General features: G+C 47.1%; 1 protein-coding gene across 1 annotated transcript in view; it reads left to right on the forward strand.

Annotated features, from left to right (window-relative positions):
• SFRP1 (secreted frizzled related protein 1) overlaps positions 1–11,342 on the forward strand; it is a 66,324-nt gene extending 54,982 nt beyond the window's left edge. The window contains exon 3 of the mRNA XM_084615229.1: positions 10,962–11,342. Coding sequence (XP_084471355.1) covers positions 10,962–11,197 — 236 coding nt within the window. The 3' untranslated portion in view covers positions 11,198–11,342. The remainder of the gene's footprint in view (positions 1–10,961) is intronic.
• Positions 11,343–20,323: the final 8,981 nt, after the last annotated feature.

A 20,323-nucleotide genomic window follows, 5' to 3' on the forward strand; every position in this document is an offset into this window, starting at 1 on the left:
CACAGAACCAGTTATCTCATCATAGAAGGCAATTAGGTTAGTCAGGCATGACTTTCCCTTGGGGAATCCATGCTGACTGTTCCTGATCACTTTCCTCTCCTCTAAGTGCTTCAGAATTGATTCCTTGAGGACCTGCTCCATGATTTTTCCAGGGACTGAGGTGAGGCTGACTGGCCTGTAGTTCCCAGGATCCCTCCTCCTTCCCTTTTTTAAAGATGGGCACTACATTAGCCTTTTTCCAGTCATCCGGTTCCTCCCCCGATCGCCATGAGTTTTCAAAGATAATGGCCAATGGCTCTGCAATCACATCCGCCAACACCTTTAGCACTCTCGGACGCAGCGCATTCGGCCCCATGAACTTGTGCTCGTCCAGCTTTTCTAAATAGTCCCGAACCGCTTCTTTCTCCACAGAGGGCTGGTCACCTCCTCCCCATGCTGTGCTGCCCAGTGCAGCAGTCTGGGAGCTGACCTTGTTCGTGAAGACGGAGGCAAAAAAAGTATTGAGTACATTAGTTTTTTCCACATCCTCTGTCACTAGGTTGCATCCCTCATTCAGTAAGAGACCCACACTTTCCTTGGCTTTCTTCTTGTTGCTAACATACCTGAAGAAACCCTTCTTGTTACTCTTAACATCTCTTGCTAGCTGCAACTCCAGGTGTGATTTAGCCTTCCTGATTTCATTCCTACATGCCCGAGCAATATTTATATACTCATCCCTGGTCATTTGTCCTATCTTCCACTTCTTGTAAGCCTCTTTTTTGTGTTTAAGATCAGCAAGGATTTCACTGTTAAGCCAAGCTGGTCACCTGCCATATTTACTATTCTTTCTACGCATCGGGATGGTTTGTCCCTGTAACCACAATAAGGATTCTTGAAAATACAGCCAGCTCTCCTGGACTCCTTTCCCCCTCATGTTATTGTCCCAGGGGATTCTGCCCATCAGTTCCCGGAGGGAGTCAAAGTCTGCTTTTCTGAAGTCCAGGGTCCGTATTCTGCTGCTCTCCTTTCTTCCTTGTGTCAGGATCCTGAACTCGACCATCTCATGGTCACTGCCTCCCAGGTTCCCATCCCCTTTTGCTTCCCCTACTAACTCTTCCCCATTTGTGAGCAGCAGGTCAAGAAGAGCTCTGCCCCTAGTTGGTTCCTCCAGCACTTGCACTAGGAAATTGTCCCCTACACTTTCCAAAAACTTCCTGGATTGTCTGTGCACCGCTGTATTGCTCTCCCACATATTGCACATATTTCCACTCGCGTGGTAGGGCGTCTCAGAGGTGTCCCAATAAAGCAAATTTTAAAGCCTATTAAATGAATGCCAGGAAGCAGATGTCCAAGCATGCAGCCCAGCAAGCAGAGTTCTTCCCCGTGCTTTGCTGCTGCTGCGGGAGCTGGGGTCCCTGTTCCCTGGGAGCCTGCAAAGTTAGAGGTAGCACTGACAGCAACGCAGCTCTGCAGCTATTCCCAGGCTCGCTCTGCCAGCGCTCCCGGCTGCGCTAGCCAGGTGTGTAGACTGCTCAGTGGAATACATCTAGATGTATTGTCCCAGGCAGTGAGCTGGACTGGAGCACCATGGAGTAAAATACCCGTTCCTCGGAGCTGTAGCGAGGTGCCTGGGAGCCATTGCAGGGTTACTCCTCACCAGGGTTGCATGGCACTCAGGTTTTCCTAGTCGTATCCCGTATTTCAGTTGAAATCCCGTTTCTGGCTGCGCTGTCTCCTTTATGTTTAACAAGCTCTCGGTGAACATTCGGGAGGCATAGAACCTGCTGGTTTGCAGGAACGATGTGCTCTGGCTCAGCCCCACAACGTGGCATCAGGCCTGAAAAGAACAGAGTGGAGGGAGTGCTAGAGTGCACATCCCTCACTGCGCCATTTGGCTGCCTTCACTGAGTCCTGCCGGACCGTTTCTCCCTGTAGGCTCAGCACTGTCCTTGCACTCACTTCACTTGTGTGCTCAGTGCGATGGAATTGTTGACAAGAAGGCCAATGGCATTTTGGGATGTATAAGTAGGGGCATAGCGAGCAGATTGAGGGACGTGATCGTTCCCCTCTATTCGACATTGGTGAGGCCTCATCTGGAGTACCGTATCCAGTTTTGGGCCCCACACTACAAGAAGGATGTGGATAAATTGGAGAGAGTCCAGCGAAGGGCAAGAAAAATGATTAGGGGTCTAGAAACACATGACTTATGAGGAGAGACTGAGGGAGCTGGGATTGTTTAGCCTGCAGAAGAGAAGAATGAGGGGGGATTTGATAGCTGCTTTCAACTACCTGAAAGGGGGTTCCAAAGAGGATGGCTCTAGACTGTTCTCAATGGTAGCAGATGACAGAACGAGGAGTAATGGTCTCAAGTTGCAGTGGGGGAGGTTTAGACTGGATATTAGGAAAAACTTTTTCACTAAGAGGGTGGTGAAACACTGGAATGCGTTACCTAGGGAGGTGGTGGAATCTCCTTCCTTAGAGGTTTTTAAGGTCAGGCTTGACAAAGCCCTGGCTGGGATGATTTAACTGGGAATTGGTCCTGCTTCGAGCAGGGGGTTGGACTAGATGACCTTCAGGGGTCCCTTCCAACCCTGATATTCTATGATTCTATGATCCCTCCGCTTGAATGTCACCTCTGCATTCCACCCCCCAGAGATGCAATCAAAACAGAGTTTTTCCACACAGGAAAATGACAGAGCAGAAAGGGGGTTTATGGGAAATTTCTGGCTTGCATTCTGTACCAAGGTAAGTTCCATGCTGACTGGCAGGCTGGCTGCACCAATTCTACAATGAATATTCACACCCAGCTTGCCCAGTGGCACGGCTCAGCTTGTGTGGCTGCTGAGGGCATGGAAGCTGGGCTGAACTGGGAAAGCTTGAGGTGGTTTTCTTCAGAGTTTCACCTGGAGCAGGAATGTGGACTAGGAAGCCTGGTGACAGGACTGTGCTTTCATGGTTCCTTTGCTAGCAACTGGGTTGGTTCCCTGCAGAAGGAAAAGAATTAAGACAGAAAAATACTTTGATCCACTGGCAGGAGAACAACTGGGGACAGGTGGCTGCTGGCCCTCTAGAGGAGTCTGTAATGATTAATTATGCCCAATACGAACAGGCTTGGGCTGCAGCGTGAAGGCCAACGGGAGATGGGTTCCAGCTCCAGGATAAGTCCAAACCCCACTCAGTCATCAGAGAGTGGGGGCCCTTCTGAGCAGTGGCTGTTAACTCCTTTCCAAATCAGATAACTACCTCCAGCATCACACCCTAAAGCCCTGGACAGTCGCAGCTGGCTCTGTTGGGCCCTTTGCTCTCAAGTGGTGGAGTGCTCTGTGAAACAGCTGCTGTCTTCCCTCTCAGAGTCAGTTGTGCTTTAGCGGTGTACAGAGTTGCTGCCTTTGTAAAATGCTTTGCGGTTCTTCACTCTATCCTTGTAAGGTTATTTAGGCCTTGATTTTTGAAGGGATTTAGGCATTGCTGCAGTTAGCATTGCAATGCCTAACTGAGTTAGAAGCTGATTTAGGACAGTCAATGAGATTTTAGCTCCTAAGTGCCTAATTCACTTTTGAAATTAAACCAGGTGTTGCAAAGTGGCCTGAAGTAGCACCTAAATACCTTTACAAATCTGGGCCTCCTGAAAGATAAACAGAGTTGTTGACAGGACAAATTATTTTCTCACCTACATGTTAAAAGAGAGGGCGACAAGCACGAGTGGGGAGGGAACACAGTCAGTACGGCACTGTGCAAACGGCCACATTTGCAAGCTTCCATGGATCCTCATTGGATTGCTTTAGCAACGAGAACAGCTCAGCGTGTCTAGTGTATAACGTTGGTTTGGAGGAAAAATAATGGACGCCAGCTCACAATCTCTGCTCCTTGCAAATGCACAGACAAAACTGAGGCAAAGCCAGGGAGACCAGACCCAGCACTCCCCCAGCCTGAGTGACGAGTTACCACCTCACCCTGCTTCACCGGGGGTGATCCCCGGAGAAATGTAATTTTCTGACTCTGTAAGCTGACCCATTCTCACTTTCATCTGCATGAAGAATACAGTATAATAAGCCAAGTATATTTGGAGTCTTTTCACTGGGACAGGGCAGGCACAACAAGGTGGTACTGGGTGTTGATCTGTGAGGAATAAAGGAAAGAATATTGACTGAAGTCCTTTATAATCCCTCCCCCCCCCGCTCCGCCCCCAGCTAGCTATACTGCAAACCTCTCCCAAAAGCAGAATGGAGCAAAGTATGTCTGGAGAGGCAGCTTTTCCCAGGAACTGAGAGGGGGCCATTCTTCTCTCATCACCTGAATAAACTACCGCCTTTGTTATCTTCTGTGTGCTCCTGCCTGGGGGAGTGAAGAATGGCATGTGCTGCCTTGAACCTAAACTTGTCTGGATACCACAGAGCAGAATAATTTGTGGCCAGTTGTAAAATCGCCCAGGGTTAGAATGTCCAGAAGGATCTCAGGCTTTGTGCAATTGTTCTATGCCATGGGCCCAGGCAATTCTGTACTGACACTGAGCTTAAAACAGGTCCTAGAGGAGAGAGATGCTCTTGTCAGCTTGGTACCTGGCAGAGATTTCCTTTGGTTAAGGACTGCCTGTCCCTCCATTGATCTCTGAGTTTTAAGATGAGTAAATCTTAGATTAGCCCAAACTACATGGAGTCCGTTGTCTGAGCAATGCACCCCAAAGACATACTTCATGGGAAAGAGACACAAAAACATATAGGCCCTCGTTCTCCTTAGCACTACGGCTCTGTTCTGCCTGGCTGTGTAAAGAGCCCTTATGTGGAAGTAAACCACCAGACCAATGTCAGGGACCTGGGGTATAAATAAGATACATAGTGTGACAAAGCTCTGTTCTTGCCTCCGTGGGTCCTGCGTTTCCTGGTGGATTTCGCTAGCCTCAGAGGCTCATTGTGACCCTCCACGTAACCCTTCTTTCTCTAGGGACAAGGGTCACAGTCTAGTGAGCCATTTTCATCATAAGCCAGCAAGGGAGGTGAGGAGAAGTTATCCTTCCTTGCACAGTCTCTGTTGTCTCCCAGTCTCCGTGATTAATCAGGAGGCAAAGGTGGCGGGGCAGGAGCCCGGGCCCACCCTCTACTCCGGGCTCCAGCCCAGGGACCCTAATAGTATCAGCTATGGTAGCTGACCTTTTAGAAACATGACATGTACAATTTCCTGGCCTACTTCCCCAACAGCAGCCCTCACTTCCTCAAGCTCCACTTCACCCTTACCTCAGGGTCTCCTTCCTTATGCCTGATATGGTGTGTACTACTCAGCCTCTCCAACAGCACAACTTCCTCCCACGGCTCCTGACATGCACCCCCACCTGACTGACTGGGAGGCTTTTAACTAGTTTCAGCCAGACCCTGATTGGCTTCAGGTGTCCCAATCAACCTAGCGTTCTCTCTGCCTTCTGGAAAGTTCTTAATTGGCCCCAGGTGTCTTAATTGACATGGAGCAGCTGCCACTTCACTTATCCTGGTACCAGGGATTTGTTTAGTCTAGAGCTAATATATCTCTCTCTCACTACTTTTCTATAGCCATCTGGCCTTGCCCTGTCACAATAGATACAATGCCTGTGGCAGAGTACTGCTCAGTTCTCTAATGGTACATTTTGATGAGACAATCTGGACCTCTTTGTTTTTTGTTGTTGTTATTTTTAGCCAGTATATAAACTTCTGAGCTTTGCTTTTCTCTCTTCTGCAATGGTACAAAACACCCTCCATAAAACAAATGTAAAAGAAACCAAATCAATCTTTATTATAACTTTTTCCACATAGACGGTATTTCCCATGCCTTCAGATGTTAGCTTCATGTGGAATAATCATATTGTCCGTTTTCTTTTGAGATGTAGCATGTCTACCCTGCTGTTCAGTGATGGATGAAATGAAAGTTCAGAATGTAGTTCAGATAAAAGTTTAGATCACAAAATCACAGACATTGGGGATGGAAAAGACTATTGAGAGGATTGATATTAAATAATTATTTATTCTCAGTGTCCGAGGCGGGCAAGCTGCCTTTAGATGATCCATTTGTGTGGATGCTCATTTGAAACGTAGCTCACCTGTCCAAATCTCAGTCTGCAAACTTCGTTGGGAGACTAAAGAACGTGCTTCCATGGGACATTGCTGCTGCTTGTGCATGGGAACCCCTTTCTGAGGGGAAGGATTTCAGAGTTTCTGGTTCTACCCTCCATCCAGAAAATAAATAAATATGGAGAAAAAATCCCCAAACAGAACAAACTGTCCAATCAATTCGGAGCCTCAGGCATAGGCAGGGCTTTGGGCATTGTGTGTATACCAGGGGATGGACTGCACTTGTTTTTTCATGGTGTTTCACCCATTTGTGAATGGAGCGAGAAAGCTAAAGCCAATTAGCTGCCAGCTGGCAGAGGCGTCTCCTGGTGAGCTGTTAATTGCAAACAGTGCCTGTTAACCTCACCAAACTCCCAAGTGTTACCCCTAAGAAGCTCATAGATTTGGTGCTCGGGGTGTTTGTAATGTACATGCAGCGTGGATAACATGGGAGGAATCAGACTCATCAGAGAGCAAAGCCCCACACGTCCTGCTACTGAGGCCAGAACCTATTATCCCTGAGCTCTGGTGGGGCAGATAAAACAGGGCCCCCTCACGGGAATCAAATCTTCCCCAGTTTGGGTTTGCAAAGCCCAGGCCTGTTGGACTAGCTCCAATTCTGCACTCCCAATTCATCTCCTTCCCTGGCAGCCTGGGGCTGCCCCAAACCTTTCTATAGTGTTGTTGGCCAAGGGCAGGCCAGAGATCATGTTCTCAGGCACAGCCTGCCAGAGGGAGGGCATCAGGACAGGGGACTCACACGGTTTGTGCAGCCCCTAGTAAGGAGCCTGGTCCTATGAGGGAATGAGTCACCTTGGGAGCTGAGGGTGTTCAGCATCGTACAGGACCGCATTGCTTTCATGTGTGGGGACTGGAGTAATACCAGAGCACCCACAACCGGGTGCGGCACCATGACCCAGTGGAGAGGGCACTAGCTGGAAGTCAGGAGATGTGGGTTCTCTTCCCAGTCCTGCTATTGGCCTCTCTGTGCATTACCCACTCTGACAGTATACTCCACCCCTAAGCTTCAGCCCGGCATTTTCTCCCTTGGAACCGGTCTTCTCCACCAGTCGGAAATGTGGCTGCCGTTAAGAAAAGGAGCCAGCCTGTATTTGAATTTTGTGATTTGCTTCATGCAGAGAAACGGCAGAATATGAATTTACACAAATTAAATCAACATGTTTAACGGCCCCCAGGCACAGTCGCTCGGTTGATCCAGATAAGGCCCAAGCCGCGTCAGTAGGCTGCACATTCTTTACAAGAGGTAAAATGATCAATGTCTTAATTTGCTGCTATTGCTTCCTAATCACTGATGTGTTCATATAATTATGACTCACTAGTGGCACATTTGTCTCGGTGCAATTGCTTACACACTTTTCCATATCGGTGTCTCTTACTGTGTTGGTTCTTGTGCAATCCTTTCTGTTACATGGAGATTCCTGCACTTCCATCAGGAGACAGTATTAGAAGATTATCTTCGGTGATATTTATGTGGTTAGTATTTGTTTTTCCATAGGAATTCAGCATTCAGTTTAGGAAATGTTATCTGGTAAGTATAAGTATTAGAGAATCAGAAGCATCATCTAGGCTTGGCCAACAGCCACTAGCTAAACAAGAAGGCATTACACAACTAGAGACAAGGTTGTGTGGGGATAAGAGTACAGAACAGAACAATGAAGTGATGGTCTGCAGTAGCCTGCAATAAAGAAACTCTGCTTAATGCTACTGGATATCTTGTACCCACTCACGTTCTGGGGAGAGGTGCCCCCAGAATAGCAGTGGGTCATTGCTTCCAGAGCATGTTTAGTGCACAGGTGCTTGGCACACTTGGACAAGGTGGGTTAAACACATAATTTTATGCGTATTGCAAACACAAAAGGTGCCTTTTATAGCTTTACTTTTTAAACATGGACAATGAAGAAAAAAAGGCATGTTCAGAGCATTTGAATATGAATGTTTTTGTTTATACCATTAGACAGCTTGTATTTCTTGCTTTAAGAAGTTAAAACTTCTTTAATTTTTTTTTAACTGAAAAGTACTGTATGTGAGCATTGGGAGGGGATGTACAAACCCTGCAGTGGGTGAGCTGCTGGGGGCTCAGGAAGCTCTGCCCTGCCACACCTGCAAGGCATGACGATCTTGGAGGAGGAGCCTTGAACGGGAGAAGCCCAGTTCCAAAGGGCCCAGCCCTGGGAGGTGGACAGACTTCTTCCCACTAACCGCTAGGCAGGAGACACCAGTAAGAAGAGATGGGCTTGCTGACCCCTCTCAACCTGGGACGCTCTGCCTGGTGAGTTACTTTGCCACAACTGTGTTAAATCTCATTTGTGTTGTGGGTGCCAGGGGATTAACACACTGCAGAGCTGGATACTTGGAGCTGTTAACACGAGCCACAAGCTTCCTATAAAAATTTCTTCAGTTTTTTTTGCAGAGAGGACCCCTCTGTGGTTTTATTTAGAGTACCTTGAAATACATCCTCATTTCAGCATTGGTCACTCATGCCACCATAGTCTTCCTAGTCTTACTGAATTCTCTGGTTTTTGAATATTCTGATGTGAAGGCCAGAAAGCAACTAGCCCTTTTGGTAGCAAACAGTGTCATCTGGAAAACTTCTTCTATGCCAGTGAATTTCCTAGAGACAGTGAGTGTCCTGTTTTGTTAGCAGTAATGAAAGCAGGCAACTTTCAAAAAAAAATGCCCCCATATCCTCCCCCCAACTCAATCTAGGCTTCTACTCTCAGGCCATTTTGATTAAACTAATTATTTCCCCATCACTAAAGAGAAACGGTCAATTGATCTGAACGTGCTGCAGATGGTGATGGTTCACAGGTGGTGCGCATCAGATGTACAATGCTTTTGATATCCCAGTGAAATCAGAGAGAGCTGCTTATAGAGTATTTCTGGCAAGAAAGACTGGAACTGACACTATATCAAAATTATGGCAAGTTAAAGCTAAGGGTCAGAATTCCTGGCCTATTGCTTTGAAGGGCTTTGAAGTTTTATCTTATCTCTGCTCATAGGACAATTAAGAGTTGGCATCTGGGATTGCTTAAATTTGGGGATTTTAATAGTTTATCACATGCTCTGCAACTAAGTTTTTCAGGGTTAGATTTTCTTAAGCTGCTACTTAAAGAGAGAATTACCAAATCGGGGTGGCATGTCAGTGAACGTCACAGGTATGTTTGCAGAGCAGTTTAAGACAAGGGAACGTTTTCTCAGATAATGTGCCCCTTTTTCACTGAAAGTTCTGAAACTCAAAATGTGTTGACCAGCTCTTTTCATCTGAGGGCTTTGGTGGCATCTGGTCAGAAGTGTGGGGTACCAAATTAGAGTGCGCTTCTGGGTTATTGGATTAAAATAGCCAAACAGAGAGCCCATGCTGTGCCATATTGGTAGACATGGGAGATATTTCTCTTAGATTCTCTTGAAAGAAAAAGTTACTGAAACGTGAAACCCCCAATGAATGTAAACGATGGGGGAAATATGCTGTGAGAAAAAGTTACATGGAGATATCAGGTCATGTAGGGATCAAACAAATAGACATGCTGACATTTGAAAGCATGAGAAACTGTTAAATCAGAAAATCTGTAGGGCTCTGCTAAACTGGAACAGGCTGGGGGCTGAAATGCCAGATCATATGCAACTGTCTTGCATATTTTTACATTTTAATTGTAATCTCAGGTTTAAATCCTAAATTGAAATAAAATAGATTTAAAAGGCTGTGTCTGCACATATGCTCAGTTTAAACTAATGCCTTATTGTGCTGGGAGACAGCTTCCCTCTTATTGTTCACATGTGGACAATGGAGTCATTTGAGGGACAGGAATATACTGTTTTTGTGATGTAGTCTCCTTGTTCTTTCATCATTTATATACTCCAATGAGTCTTGAGAGATCTGGTGTAAAATCATCATGGAGAGTTTTTTGACCTTCTCTCAATTCAATCACATAGTGCAAATGCAAAGTGACCATGCCCGTTGCATTGGTGCAATTTGCTTAGTCTGGGCAATCTCTGCCCACGTCCACGATTCCAGGGCGTTCCGCCAATTGTCTTTGAAGTTCTGGTTCTCTGCAAAGCACTTAAGCACATGCTTGCATCCCACTGAGATCAATGAGACTCAAATACAGGCTTAATGTTAAGCATGCGCTTAAGTTCTTTGCTAAACGGGAGTCTAAATTGGTCCTCCCCTGCTTAGCCGGCTACGTGCACAGCAGGAGCCCAAAACACTCCATGTTTAGAAAGAAATTATATTAACTGGAAATTGATTGATCTTCCCGAGGGATTTTGTCTAGAAAACATTAACTGTGTGAAGGCTGAAAATAAGCCTCCAGTGGGACTTGTGCCGGCCCCTCTGCGCTGGGGTGGATTGCACCCACGGGGAGCACAAACACATCTGCATCGGGAGCTGCTTGATACACTGCAGGTGATTTGGGTTCAAAACAAGTCATTTCTCTGGGCTGCAAATCCCACGGTACTGGACTCCCTCTCTCTGGATGCAGCTTCTTGGCTGGCCATGTGGGTATGGCAGGATCTTCAGCCGCAAAGTTTTCAACACAGACTGGTACAGAGAGAGGGAAACTGGATGACTTTCAGATGCTGCAGCAGGTTGGGAGCTGGTTTCTGGAGATCAGCTTGCGTGGTGGTGGTGAGAGTGTATCACTTATTTGCAAAGCCTTGCTGTGGGATGACTGACTGGCTAACTGTAACCCAGAGGAGTCGAGACTGGGCATTTTAAAGAGAAACGCCATCAAGTACTTAATTTCTATTGAGCATGAAGCAATCAAGAGACTTGGTGGCGTATAGCCAGGCTTGGCAAGCCAGGTCCTGTATGCCTTCTGACAGTGCAATCTCAGGCGTTGGGCAAGTCCCTGGGGGCAACGGTGAAAACGACTTTATTTTGTCTTTCAGCCCTTGGCAAACCGAGTCCCAGCAGAATGCTGCAAGTGAGACCAGAAGGGAGAAAGACTGGTGGAGCAATGGATCCTGTGCCCCACAGCACTCATCACCACAGGCCAGAGCTGGTTCCCATTTTAAAGGTCAAGACCACCACATTTTTAATTGGAAACTCCACTTCAGGCTTTCTATCCCCCTCACATTCCTCAGCAGCTGTACGGAGCTGGAGCAGAGACATTGCACTGTCCTGACTGGGAAGCCAGTGCTGATTTATGTGTGGGTCGCAGCAGCTAAACGATGGGAAGAGAGGCCTTTCAAGCTTGGGAGCTGCCCGCCATGTGGATCTTCTAGGTATGAATTATTGCACATAATAAAGAGCCATCACTTTGTGACTCAGTTGATCCTCCCCAATAATGTTTAATTTTTTGTTTCCTCCAGCATTCCTTCTGCTGCGTCTCATCTCTTAATTGAGTTTCTGGCCTTCAGTCTGTAGCAGAGTTATAAACAAACAACATTTCCTTTCACGCTAGACAAAAGTCCTCTTCCAGCCCTCAGTTAATTTTCCACATCGCTGGCAATTTGCATTCTGCCTTGACCCTTGCTGGGAAAAGTGGGGACTCGGAAGAGCGGACGAATCAAGGGGAAGGTTTCTCCTCCTGGGGAGTGCAGAACACCAGTCTGCCAGCCAGCCACTGGGTCTTTTTGGGACCCTGCCAGGACAGACAGCTGCTGAGGAAGTCAGCAAATAGTTTGCAGGACAAGGAGCTGTAGCAGAGCTGTCGTCCTTGCTCCTACTCTCAGGGGGCCTGTAACCAGCGGAACTCACAGCATGGCCAGAAAGAGAAAGTCAGGCCTGCAGAGGAGTGTGGGAGAGTGCAGGGGGGACGGTGGCTCTGCCTTGGGTGGGATGGGAAGGAGGGGGCAGGGACCTGCCTCTTTCTTTTCTAGATATCACCAACTTAAGATCTGAGTACTGGGAACATGAAATTGTTCCTTAGTATCCAGAGAAACCTCAGCCCTTGCCTGCTCTGGAATGATGTGTCTAAGCCCTGCCCCAGAACTGGTGCCCCAGAACTGATGCTCCAGTCCCAGCTACCTCTCAGCAGCGTTATTACAGGGGGCGGAAGGATAGATTACTCAGTCTTCAGACCTGCTCTGGATGGGGGGGCTGTGAGCAGAAGGACCCTTGCCCTGGGGGATGACTGAGATGGCTTCTCTGCAGTGGTTCATATTATTTCACACTGAAACCATTTGCCATTTTGTAGCACCTGGCACATCCCTGGGAATCCACAGTGCAGGCTGCAATGCCTTTACGCCGCTAGCCTGGTGCTGTAAAATGCTTTAATTGCATGTCCTATCTGCAACCGCTCAAGGGGCAGCAGAGCTGCTGGCCCTTCTCCTGAGCCCCAAAAGCCCAGCTTGCTTCACCTCATCCCCCTGGGATTAAACGTGAGGGCTCATCCGCACTGACAGCTTCCACCCTGGCCTCTAAGGCTCTGTCCGAGTGCTGAGATAAGGGCTGAGAAGTGCCCATCTGCACCTGGTTAGAGAAGTGGCATCTACATTAGAGTCCTCATCACTCATGGGCTCAGTGATTCAAACGCTACCCCTGTGATCGCTCATGAATCTTCCTGCGCTCTGTCAGGTGTGAACAGCAGGGGCCCTCATCATTCTCAGCAGGGGAATGGAGAGTGTTTGATTCAAATGCCGAGGGAGCAGGGCAGAGAGAGTGTCTCAAATCATCAGGCATGATAAAAGACTGTCTAGTTAAAAAACAGTGAAGAAAAGCTGTCCATGTAACCCTGGAGGGAAGGAAAGAGCCAGCGGAGACAGAATCACACCAGTCAGGAGATTCTGAATAACACATAAGCACATGCTGGTCTGGTACCCCAGACATCTGAATTGAGCACTGCAGTCAGATGGTGAATTTCCACAGGGCAGCACTGCACAACGTCCATGGATTCTGATGCATTTAGTGCCATTGGAAGTCTGTAGATGTGCAGCGATTAAATTCACTGGTGATTTGATGACCTTGGAAAAACTGCCATAATGCAGCTGACCTAGGGACCTGAAAGAGAAATCACGGTGCTTGGAGCACTGTTCAGAGTGTTCTAAACTCACTCCATTGCTTAATCCTTCATGTAGCAGCAAATCAGTAACTTCACATTGCTGTCATTTTCTGAATGACTGAAATTCGTCCTTTGCATTGTGCTGACGTCAAGTGGAGTGATAATGGTGCAGTATTAAGCCCCCCAAGCTGCTAAGGGCAGCCCGTTAGCAATGATCCGTGGCTTCTTCTCCAGTGAAAGTGCACCGCATGCCCCAGTGGAGAGGGACACACTCACTGTTGGGGTACATTACGAGGGGAGCTGGCAAGGGAAGGAGATGCCAAGGTATTTATGAGTTGATCTCCCCAAAGCAGGAGCATTGTTGTTCCCTGGAATTCCTTGTGATTTCACCCACTTGTCAATGCTGCAGTCATTTGGTGAACATTTTGCCAAATGTTTCTATTCCCTTTTGAACGCTCCCAAAATGACAACGTAGTGCAGCACTTTGGCCTGGCTGAGAAACCTGCAGCCTCTTCATAAACCTCCTTAAAGAAAAGGTGACCCCCAACCTACCAAAAGGAGGAAACAGCTCTCCGTGGGATTTCACGCCACTCTGCATATCCAGCTTCCACCCCTCCCTCGATAAGGAAAAAGAACAAAGCAGCAAGAGCGTATTTGGTTAGCTCCTCTTTGGAGTTCCTTTCCTAAAATGGGGGGTACTCTGAGCCCTGGGGTGACTCAGCAAACAACCATGGTCTGCCCCTGATCTCCTGGTGCTTGCACTAGAGATGCAGGCAGCAGAGTTCAGTGACAACCTGCGTAAATGCTACAGCTTGCCATGTTCCATCCCACACACACGGGTGCACCAGCAGCAGAGGAAACATGCATGGAAAGTCAGCCAAACCTCAGCTACTCAGAAACACACGGGGCTGCAGGGACAAAAGTCATTTGGCTGCTTGTACAATCAAAGGCTTTGTGTCAAGGCTCGAGGTCCCAGAGCACTGAGCAGTGCTGAACAAGGTACCCAGGAAGTGCTGAAAAGAGGAGTCTCTATCCTAGTGAGTAACAGAGAAATGGTAGCCAGGAAGACAGCTTTCTGATCTTGGCTACTGTAGTTTGCTGATCGAGCAGCGGCCCTATTAGGAAATGTTAATGGAGTTTTAAACTATGAAAACCAAATGAACACTTTTTTCCCGAAACAAAGATCTGGTGCTGTATAGGTATTGGGATGCAGTGCTTGTGTCATGCGATGCTTTGCTTTGGAAGTCAACCGTTTGCTAATCTATTTAGCATCATAATAAGGAGCACCTAGATAGCACTTTTCATGTTTCAATTGCTTTGGAGACATGATCTCGTCTCACCACACACCCAGGAGGACAGGATTATTACCTTCGTTTTTCAGATGGGGGTGGGTGGGTGGGGAACTGAGGTTCTAATTCAAGAAAGTGCTTTAACTTTAAGCATGTGACTTCAAAGGCCCCTAAGCATGGGATCGAAGAATCAGCAGGTATTTAAGTGCTAGAATCTCCCTTTCCATGGACAGATCCTCCACGGGTCAGGTTTGGGGGGACGTCATTGGAGGCTGAAATAAGAGGGGGCAAGTTTCTTCTCTTTTTTCAAATGTGAGCTTTCCAAAGCAGCCCATCCCACTTGTCTGTGTCATGTGACAGCAGATAGGCAAGAAACACGCCTGGTGCACGTCCCAGCAGGCAGAGCAGCTGCGAGGGCGAGGCAGCGAGCGCCCTGAAGAAATAACGTTTTATAAATGCTGCTGATCAGGGTCCGTTTTGTGCGTTTGTTTTAGTGCCGGTGGAAGGGCTGTCTGTGCGTGAGGGAGGGGAGACAATCCTGCAAAGAGGCAGCGCACTCCCTCCCGCATGCTCACACACAGTTTGAACGGTGGGACACTTGCCCTGGGGAATAGGAAGAGAGAGCCCCCCAGGGCACTGAGGCGATGGAGAACAGTAAGCAGGGGAGACCTGGCTCCTTCGGGTTAGCAAGAGTTTTAGCCCTGTATAACAGCTAAGCAGCAATACACTGTGTGAGGGCTTGTGGGCACAGATGGAACAGGCACGTGGAGCCAGTAGCCATGTGACAACGAAGTGGCTCTTTTGGTGATGAAGGATTTGCGGGATGAGTGAATTTCAGAGGGCAGCATCAGCAAGAACAATGGCTGCAAACCCTCTGACCTGGAGGGAAGGTGGTAAATTAAAGGGGAAAGCCAGCTCTGCGAATGAACAGAAATGCTTGTTATGAGAAGCCCCCATGATGTCTGTTAGTCCTATGCATAGTGTGCTCGGGTTTTGGCCCTTGGCATGGATTTTTGATCAGTTTGCAAGCAGCTGGGCCTGGAGTCGTCATTTTGGTGTCAGGCATTATGCGCAGTGTTCTCATTAGTCAGCTTTTCTCTTTCCACAAACAGGCATCCTAGCTTCTGGGGCAATAAAAATGCCCCAGTAAACCCAACAAGTGGAACACTACATCCACAGCAGGGAGCAAATAATGAGCATTAACGAGGCTCCTTCCTGTTGCCTACAGACGGAAATGCAGGTCAGGTGCTTGTTACTCTGTCAGTGTGAGAAATGGACAGTGCTGTCTGAGAGAGTAAGAGAGGAATCCCATTGCTGCATCACGAAGGATACTGTCTATGTTGGAGATGAGCTTGGAAGGAAGAGAGGCGACCTTTCCTTAAGGGAGTGCTGGATCTCTTCTCTGCTCCAAAGGACCACCACTCCTTGTCTTGTATTGATTGCTTCTAACCCACTCGCTGTGCCGCGTCGAATCCTCCCGAGAAGGACGCACACGATAAAGCCAAACTCCAGTCCCAGCCGGTGGTGGAGTTTAGAAACCATTGCCACTTGAGTTAGGGTTTCTGGTACTTCAGCTATATTTGAGAACTGGGAAGCCAAGTCTCTCATAGGCAGCTGCACTGGGTATGTACCCTCCTAGGGCCAGCTGTATGGAGAGACATTCATTAGATCAAGTGAAAAAAAAATATCCTTGTATCACCAGCAAGTGGATTTAATCTCTCTCTCTCTCTCTCTCTCTCTCTCTCTGTGTTTTATAAGGCGCCAGTCACCATAGATTGTGACCCCGTAATATTTCCTCGTTATTTTTTTCACTGAGCTCCATTTGAGAAAGCAAGAGGCTTGCTAACCTGTTCCTTCTTGATTGGCCCTGGATGTCCAACTCAGGCTGGAATGTACATCTTGAACAGGGCAGGGGTAAGTCTGCTGCCTCTGTGGCTGGGTTACCATTGCTGTCAGAGCTCTTGCATGTGTTACAAAGCAGACGCACATGTCGGTTTCAGAGAATCCGCAGCAAAGGGATTCCAGAGGCAAAGCCGCAACCCATAGATCCGTGAGCAGTGCCATGTAAATCAACCTGCCAGGGGAGCTTGCTTCACAACAAGACCCACCCAATGCTTGGAAAATAAGAGTCTTGTTCCAAGACCCTTCTCAAGGGAAAGTGGAATCTCTTCTGGACGAGCTTAGTGCCACAGGAATGTTGTCTTCATTAGGAAAGCACAGTCTGTTACATCCCTGCAGTTTATGTGCAGGATGTGCCAGAGACCACGGGCACCATTAGGAGGCTTGGGCCTGTCTCCTAACCATGCATTCCGAGCGATGAATCTGGCTTCTCCAAGCAGCACAGTGCACTGCTCAGAGCTTGCCAGGTCCTGAGGGCCACGTGCAATCTGCAGATAGCGGCACTTCTTGGCATGAATGTGCACAGCCCGGGTAGCCCCTCGTGTCTGTAACAAGGCGAAGATACTTGTCACATCATTTCATTAGCATGGAGGTTAGGGAAAGCCAAGGCACAGATGGGAAGGGCCATTGGCAGGAGCAGCCAGTGTGTGTATGGTGTTAGTCGTTGGGGCCATAGGTTGCTCCTTCATAGTGGAGATGCAGAAAACTGCTGCACTTTAGACCCTTTGGGGCTCGCTTTGTATACCTGCATGCTGGTCCTTTGCCCAACCCTAACAATGCCCTGGCGCCTCGCCACATGGTGTGGGAGCCTGCCTGGCGTAATAGGCTGGGTTCGCCCCTGGGGTTGTGGGGGTGAGTACAAACGGTACATTTACGGGGGTTCTCCACATGTCCTGCTGCAGTCCTTTGTGTTGTGGAAGAAGGAGGTAACTTGAAAAGATATCTCAGGTGCCCGCAGCCGCCTATTCCAATTGCCTAGTGAGAGAGCCCGTAGCATGGACCGGAAAGATGATCTCCGCCAATGAGTGTGTGCAAGGCACTAACTGTGGACATGCACCATAAAGTGCCTATTTCCTAAGTGATAACCAGGAAGCTGAAAATGTCTGCTGCTCAGTGCAGGAAATACCTCTCCCAATGCAGATCGGTCACTTGAAAAATGTTATCCTCAGGATACAGAACAGTAATGAATGCTGAAACGGCATAACCCTATTCCTACCCACCCCTGCTCCATGCCAGACCCACATCATGCTTTGCAGAGTTGATCTTCTAACTCACTGCTTTGGGGGCCTATCCATACAAATCTAGATTACTTGAGTTTTTTTGTAATGCCAGAGTGGACAAGGAAGGCCAGAATTAAGATGATTTATTCTGACCTTCTGCATACTGCACAGGCCAGAGAAATTCAGAACATAGGCCATAGACTAGATACTGCAGTATCATCTTTATCCGTCTCATTATAACGCTCTCTTTTTCCTGGAATAGTCTGGATTCTTGGCGATAGGAACTATTTGGGGGAAGTTCCAAGGCCTGTGTTATACAGGTCAGGCTAGACGATCACAATGGTGCCTTCTTGCCTTGGAATCTATGAATCTATATTTAGATCTGGGCTCATCTGGGCTTGTTTGCAAACTTTCCTGTCTCCTGTTCTTTTTCCTGTTCCTACTTCCCCTTCAGGAATCTGGAGTTTGAATGGTACTCTTTGACAGTTACTAAGATTAAAGCCTTTTCCTCTTCCATCTTCTTAGTTCAACTAGGCAGTCATGATATTGTGAGCAAGCCATTGCTTTCACAGTTCATTATCTTAGCCTGACTCTCCCCAAGCTCTTGGGTTATTAATGTGGCAGTGAGGGTAATTTACTAGGAGTTCCAGTGTTGGTTATCAATAAGTAATTGCCCCAGAAGGATAAAGGGAAGTGAATATCTCATCTGACTGCCACTTTGCTGATATCTAGGAAGTGATGACAACTCTAGGCAAATCTTTCTTCTAAAATCCTTTGGAAAGCATACCATAGCATCTTGTGTCTGATATTCATAATTTTATGAAACCAAAACAAGTTATGAACTATAGTGTTATAACCAAACACATATGTGATGCCTTCACACAGCCATCTTCAAGGGTGGGTAAACATACAAAGACCAAATGTTCTCTTTAGTCATTGTCATTTAACAAGTATGAAAATAGCTTTGATTTGGAGAGGATTGAATCTTGTTTTTTGGAAGCTGCTAACTATTTCAACGTGTAATGAGGTATGGGTTTAAATGGGAGTTTAGTTCAGCCAGAACAGACATTAGACAAAGGCTTAGTTCAGAGCAGAAGTCATTGTGAAACTGGGATGAATATACACACAAAGCTTTGTGTGTATATAATAAGATCTTCTAAACTTTCCACAGCATGCATCCGATGAAGTGAGCTGTAGCTCACGAAAGCTTATGCTCAAATAAATTGGTTAGTCTCTAAGGTGCCACAAGTCCTCCTTTTCTTTTTGCGAATACAGACTAACACGGCTGTTACTCTGAAACCTGTGAGCTTTCTATGTGTTCTTGGTATATGGGTGACTGGAAGGGAGATAATAGAAGCCCCTGAAGACCTCTTAGAAGAGGCTAAAGATCTAATCATTGGGCAGCATAATGTGACAGCCTGTCCAGGGTGGCAAGCAGCCTCAGGGGCGCAGATTTTCCCTTTGAAGCTCTAGATATGCTAGATTTTTCTCAAGTACTCAGCATTCAGTAAAAAGAAGGAGGAGTACTTGTGGCACTTTAGAGACTAACAAATTTATTAGGGCATAAGCCTTTGTGGGCTAAAACCCACTTCATTGGTTTCATGCAGTGAAAAATACAGTAGGAAGATATATATATATATATATATATATATATATATATATATATATACACACAGAGAACATGAAACAATGGGTGTTGCGGTACCAACTCTAACGAGACTCATCAATTAAGGTGAGCTATTATCAGCAGGAGAAAAAAAAACTTTTGTAGTGATAATCAGGTTGGCCCATTTCAAACAGTTGACAAGAAGGTGTGAGTAACAGTAGGGGAAAAATTTGCATGGGGAAATAGTTTTTAGTTTGTGTAATGACTCATCAACTCCCAGTCTTAATTCAAGTCTAATTTAATGGTGTCCAGTTTGCAAATTAATTCCAGTTCTGCAGTTTCTTGTTGGAGTCTGTTTTTGAAGTTTTTTTGTTGAAGGATTGTGACTTTTAGGTCTGTAATTGAGTATCCAGGGAGGTTGAAGTGTTCTCTGACTGGTTTTTGAATGTTATAATTCTTGATGTCTTATTTGTGTCCATTTATTCTTTTGTGTAGAGACTGTCCAGTTTGGCCAATGTACATGGCAGAGGGGCATTGCTGGCACATGATGGCACATATCACATTGGTAGGTGTGCAGGTGAACGAGTCCCTGATGATGTGGCTGATGTGATGAGGTCCTATGATGGTGTCCCTTGAATAGATATGTGGACAGAGTTGGCAACAGGCTTTGTTGCAAGGATAGGTTCCTAGGTTAGTGTTTTTGTTGTGTGATTGCTGGTGAGTATTTGCTTCAGGTTGTAGGGCTGTCTGTAAGTGAGGACTGGCCTGTCTCCCAAGATCTGTGAGAGTGAGGGATTGTCCTTCAGGATAGGTTGTAGATCCTTGATGTTGCACTGGAGAGGTTTTAGTTGGGAGCTGAAGGTGATGGTTAGGGGCGTTCTGTTACTTTCTTTGTTGGGCCTGTCCGATAGCTGGTGACTTCTGGATACTCTTCTGGCTCTGTCAATCTGTTTCCTCACTTCTGTAGGTGGGTATTGTAATTTTTAAGAATGCTTGATAGAGATCCTGTAGGTGTTTGTCTCTGTCTGAGGAGCAAATGCGGTTGTATCTTAGAGCTTGACTGTAGACAACGAATCATAGAATATCAGGGTTGGAAGGGACCTCAGGAGGTCATCTAGTCCAACCCGCTGCTGAAAGCAGGGCCCATCCCCAATATTTGCCCCAGATCCCTAAATGGCCCCCTCAAGGATTGAACTCACAACCCTGGGTTTAGCAGGCCAATGCTCAAACCACTGAGCTATCCCTCCCCCCCATCGTGTGATGTGGTTTGGATGAAAGCTGGAAGCATGTAGAT

Source organism: Lepidochelys olivacea (assembly GCF_965140295.1).
Source record: "Lepidochelys olivacea isolate rLepOli2 genome assembly, chromosome: 26".
NCBI classification, from domain to species: domain Eukaryota; kingdom Metazoa; phylum Chordata; order Testudines; family Cheloniidae; genus Lepidochelys; species Lepidochelys olivacea.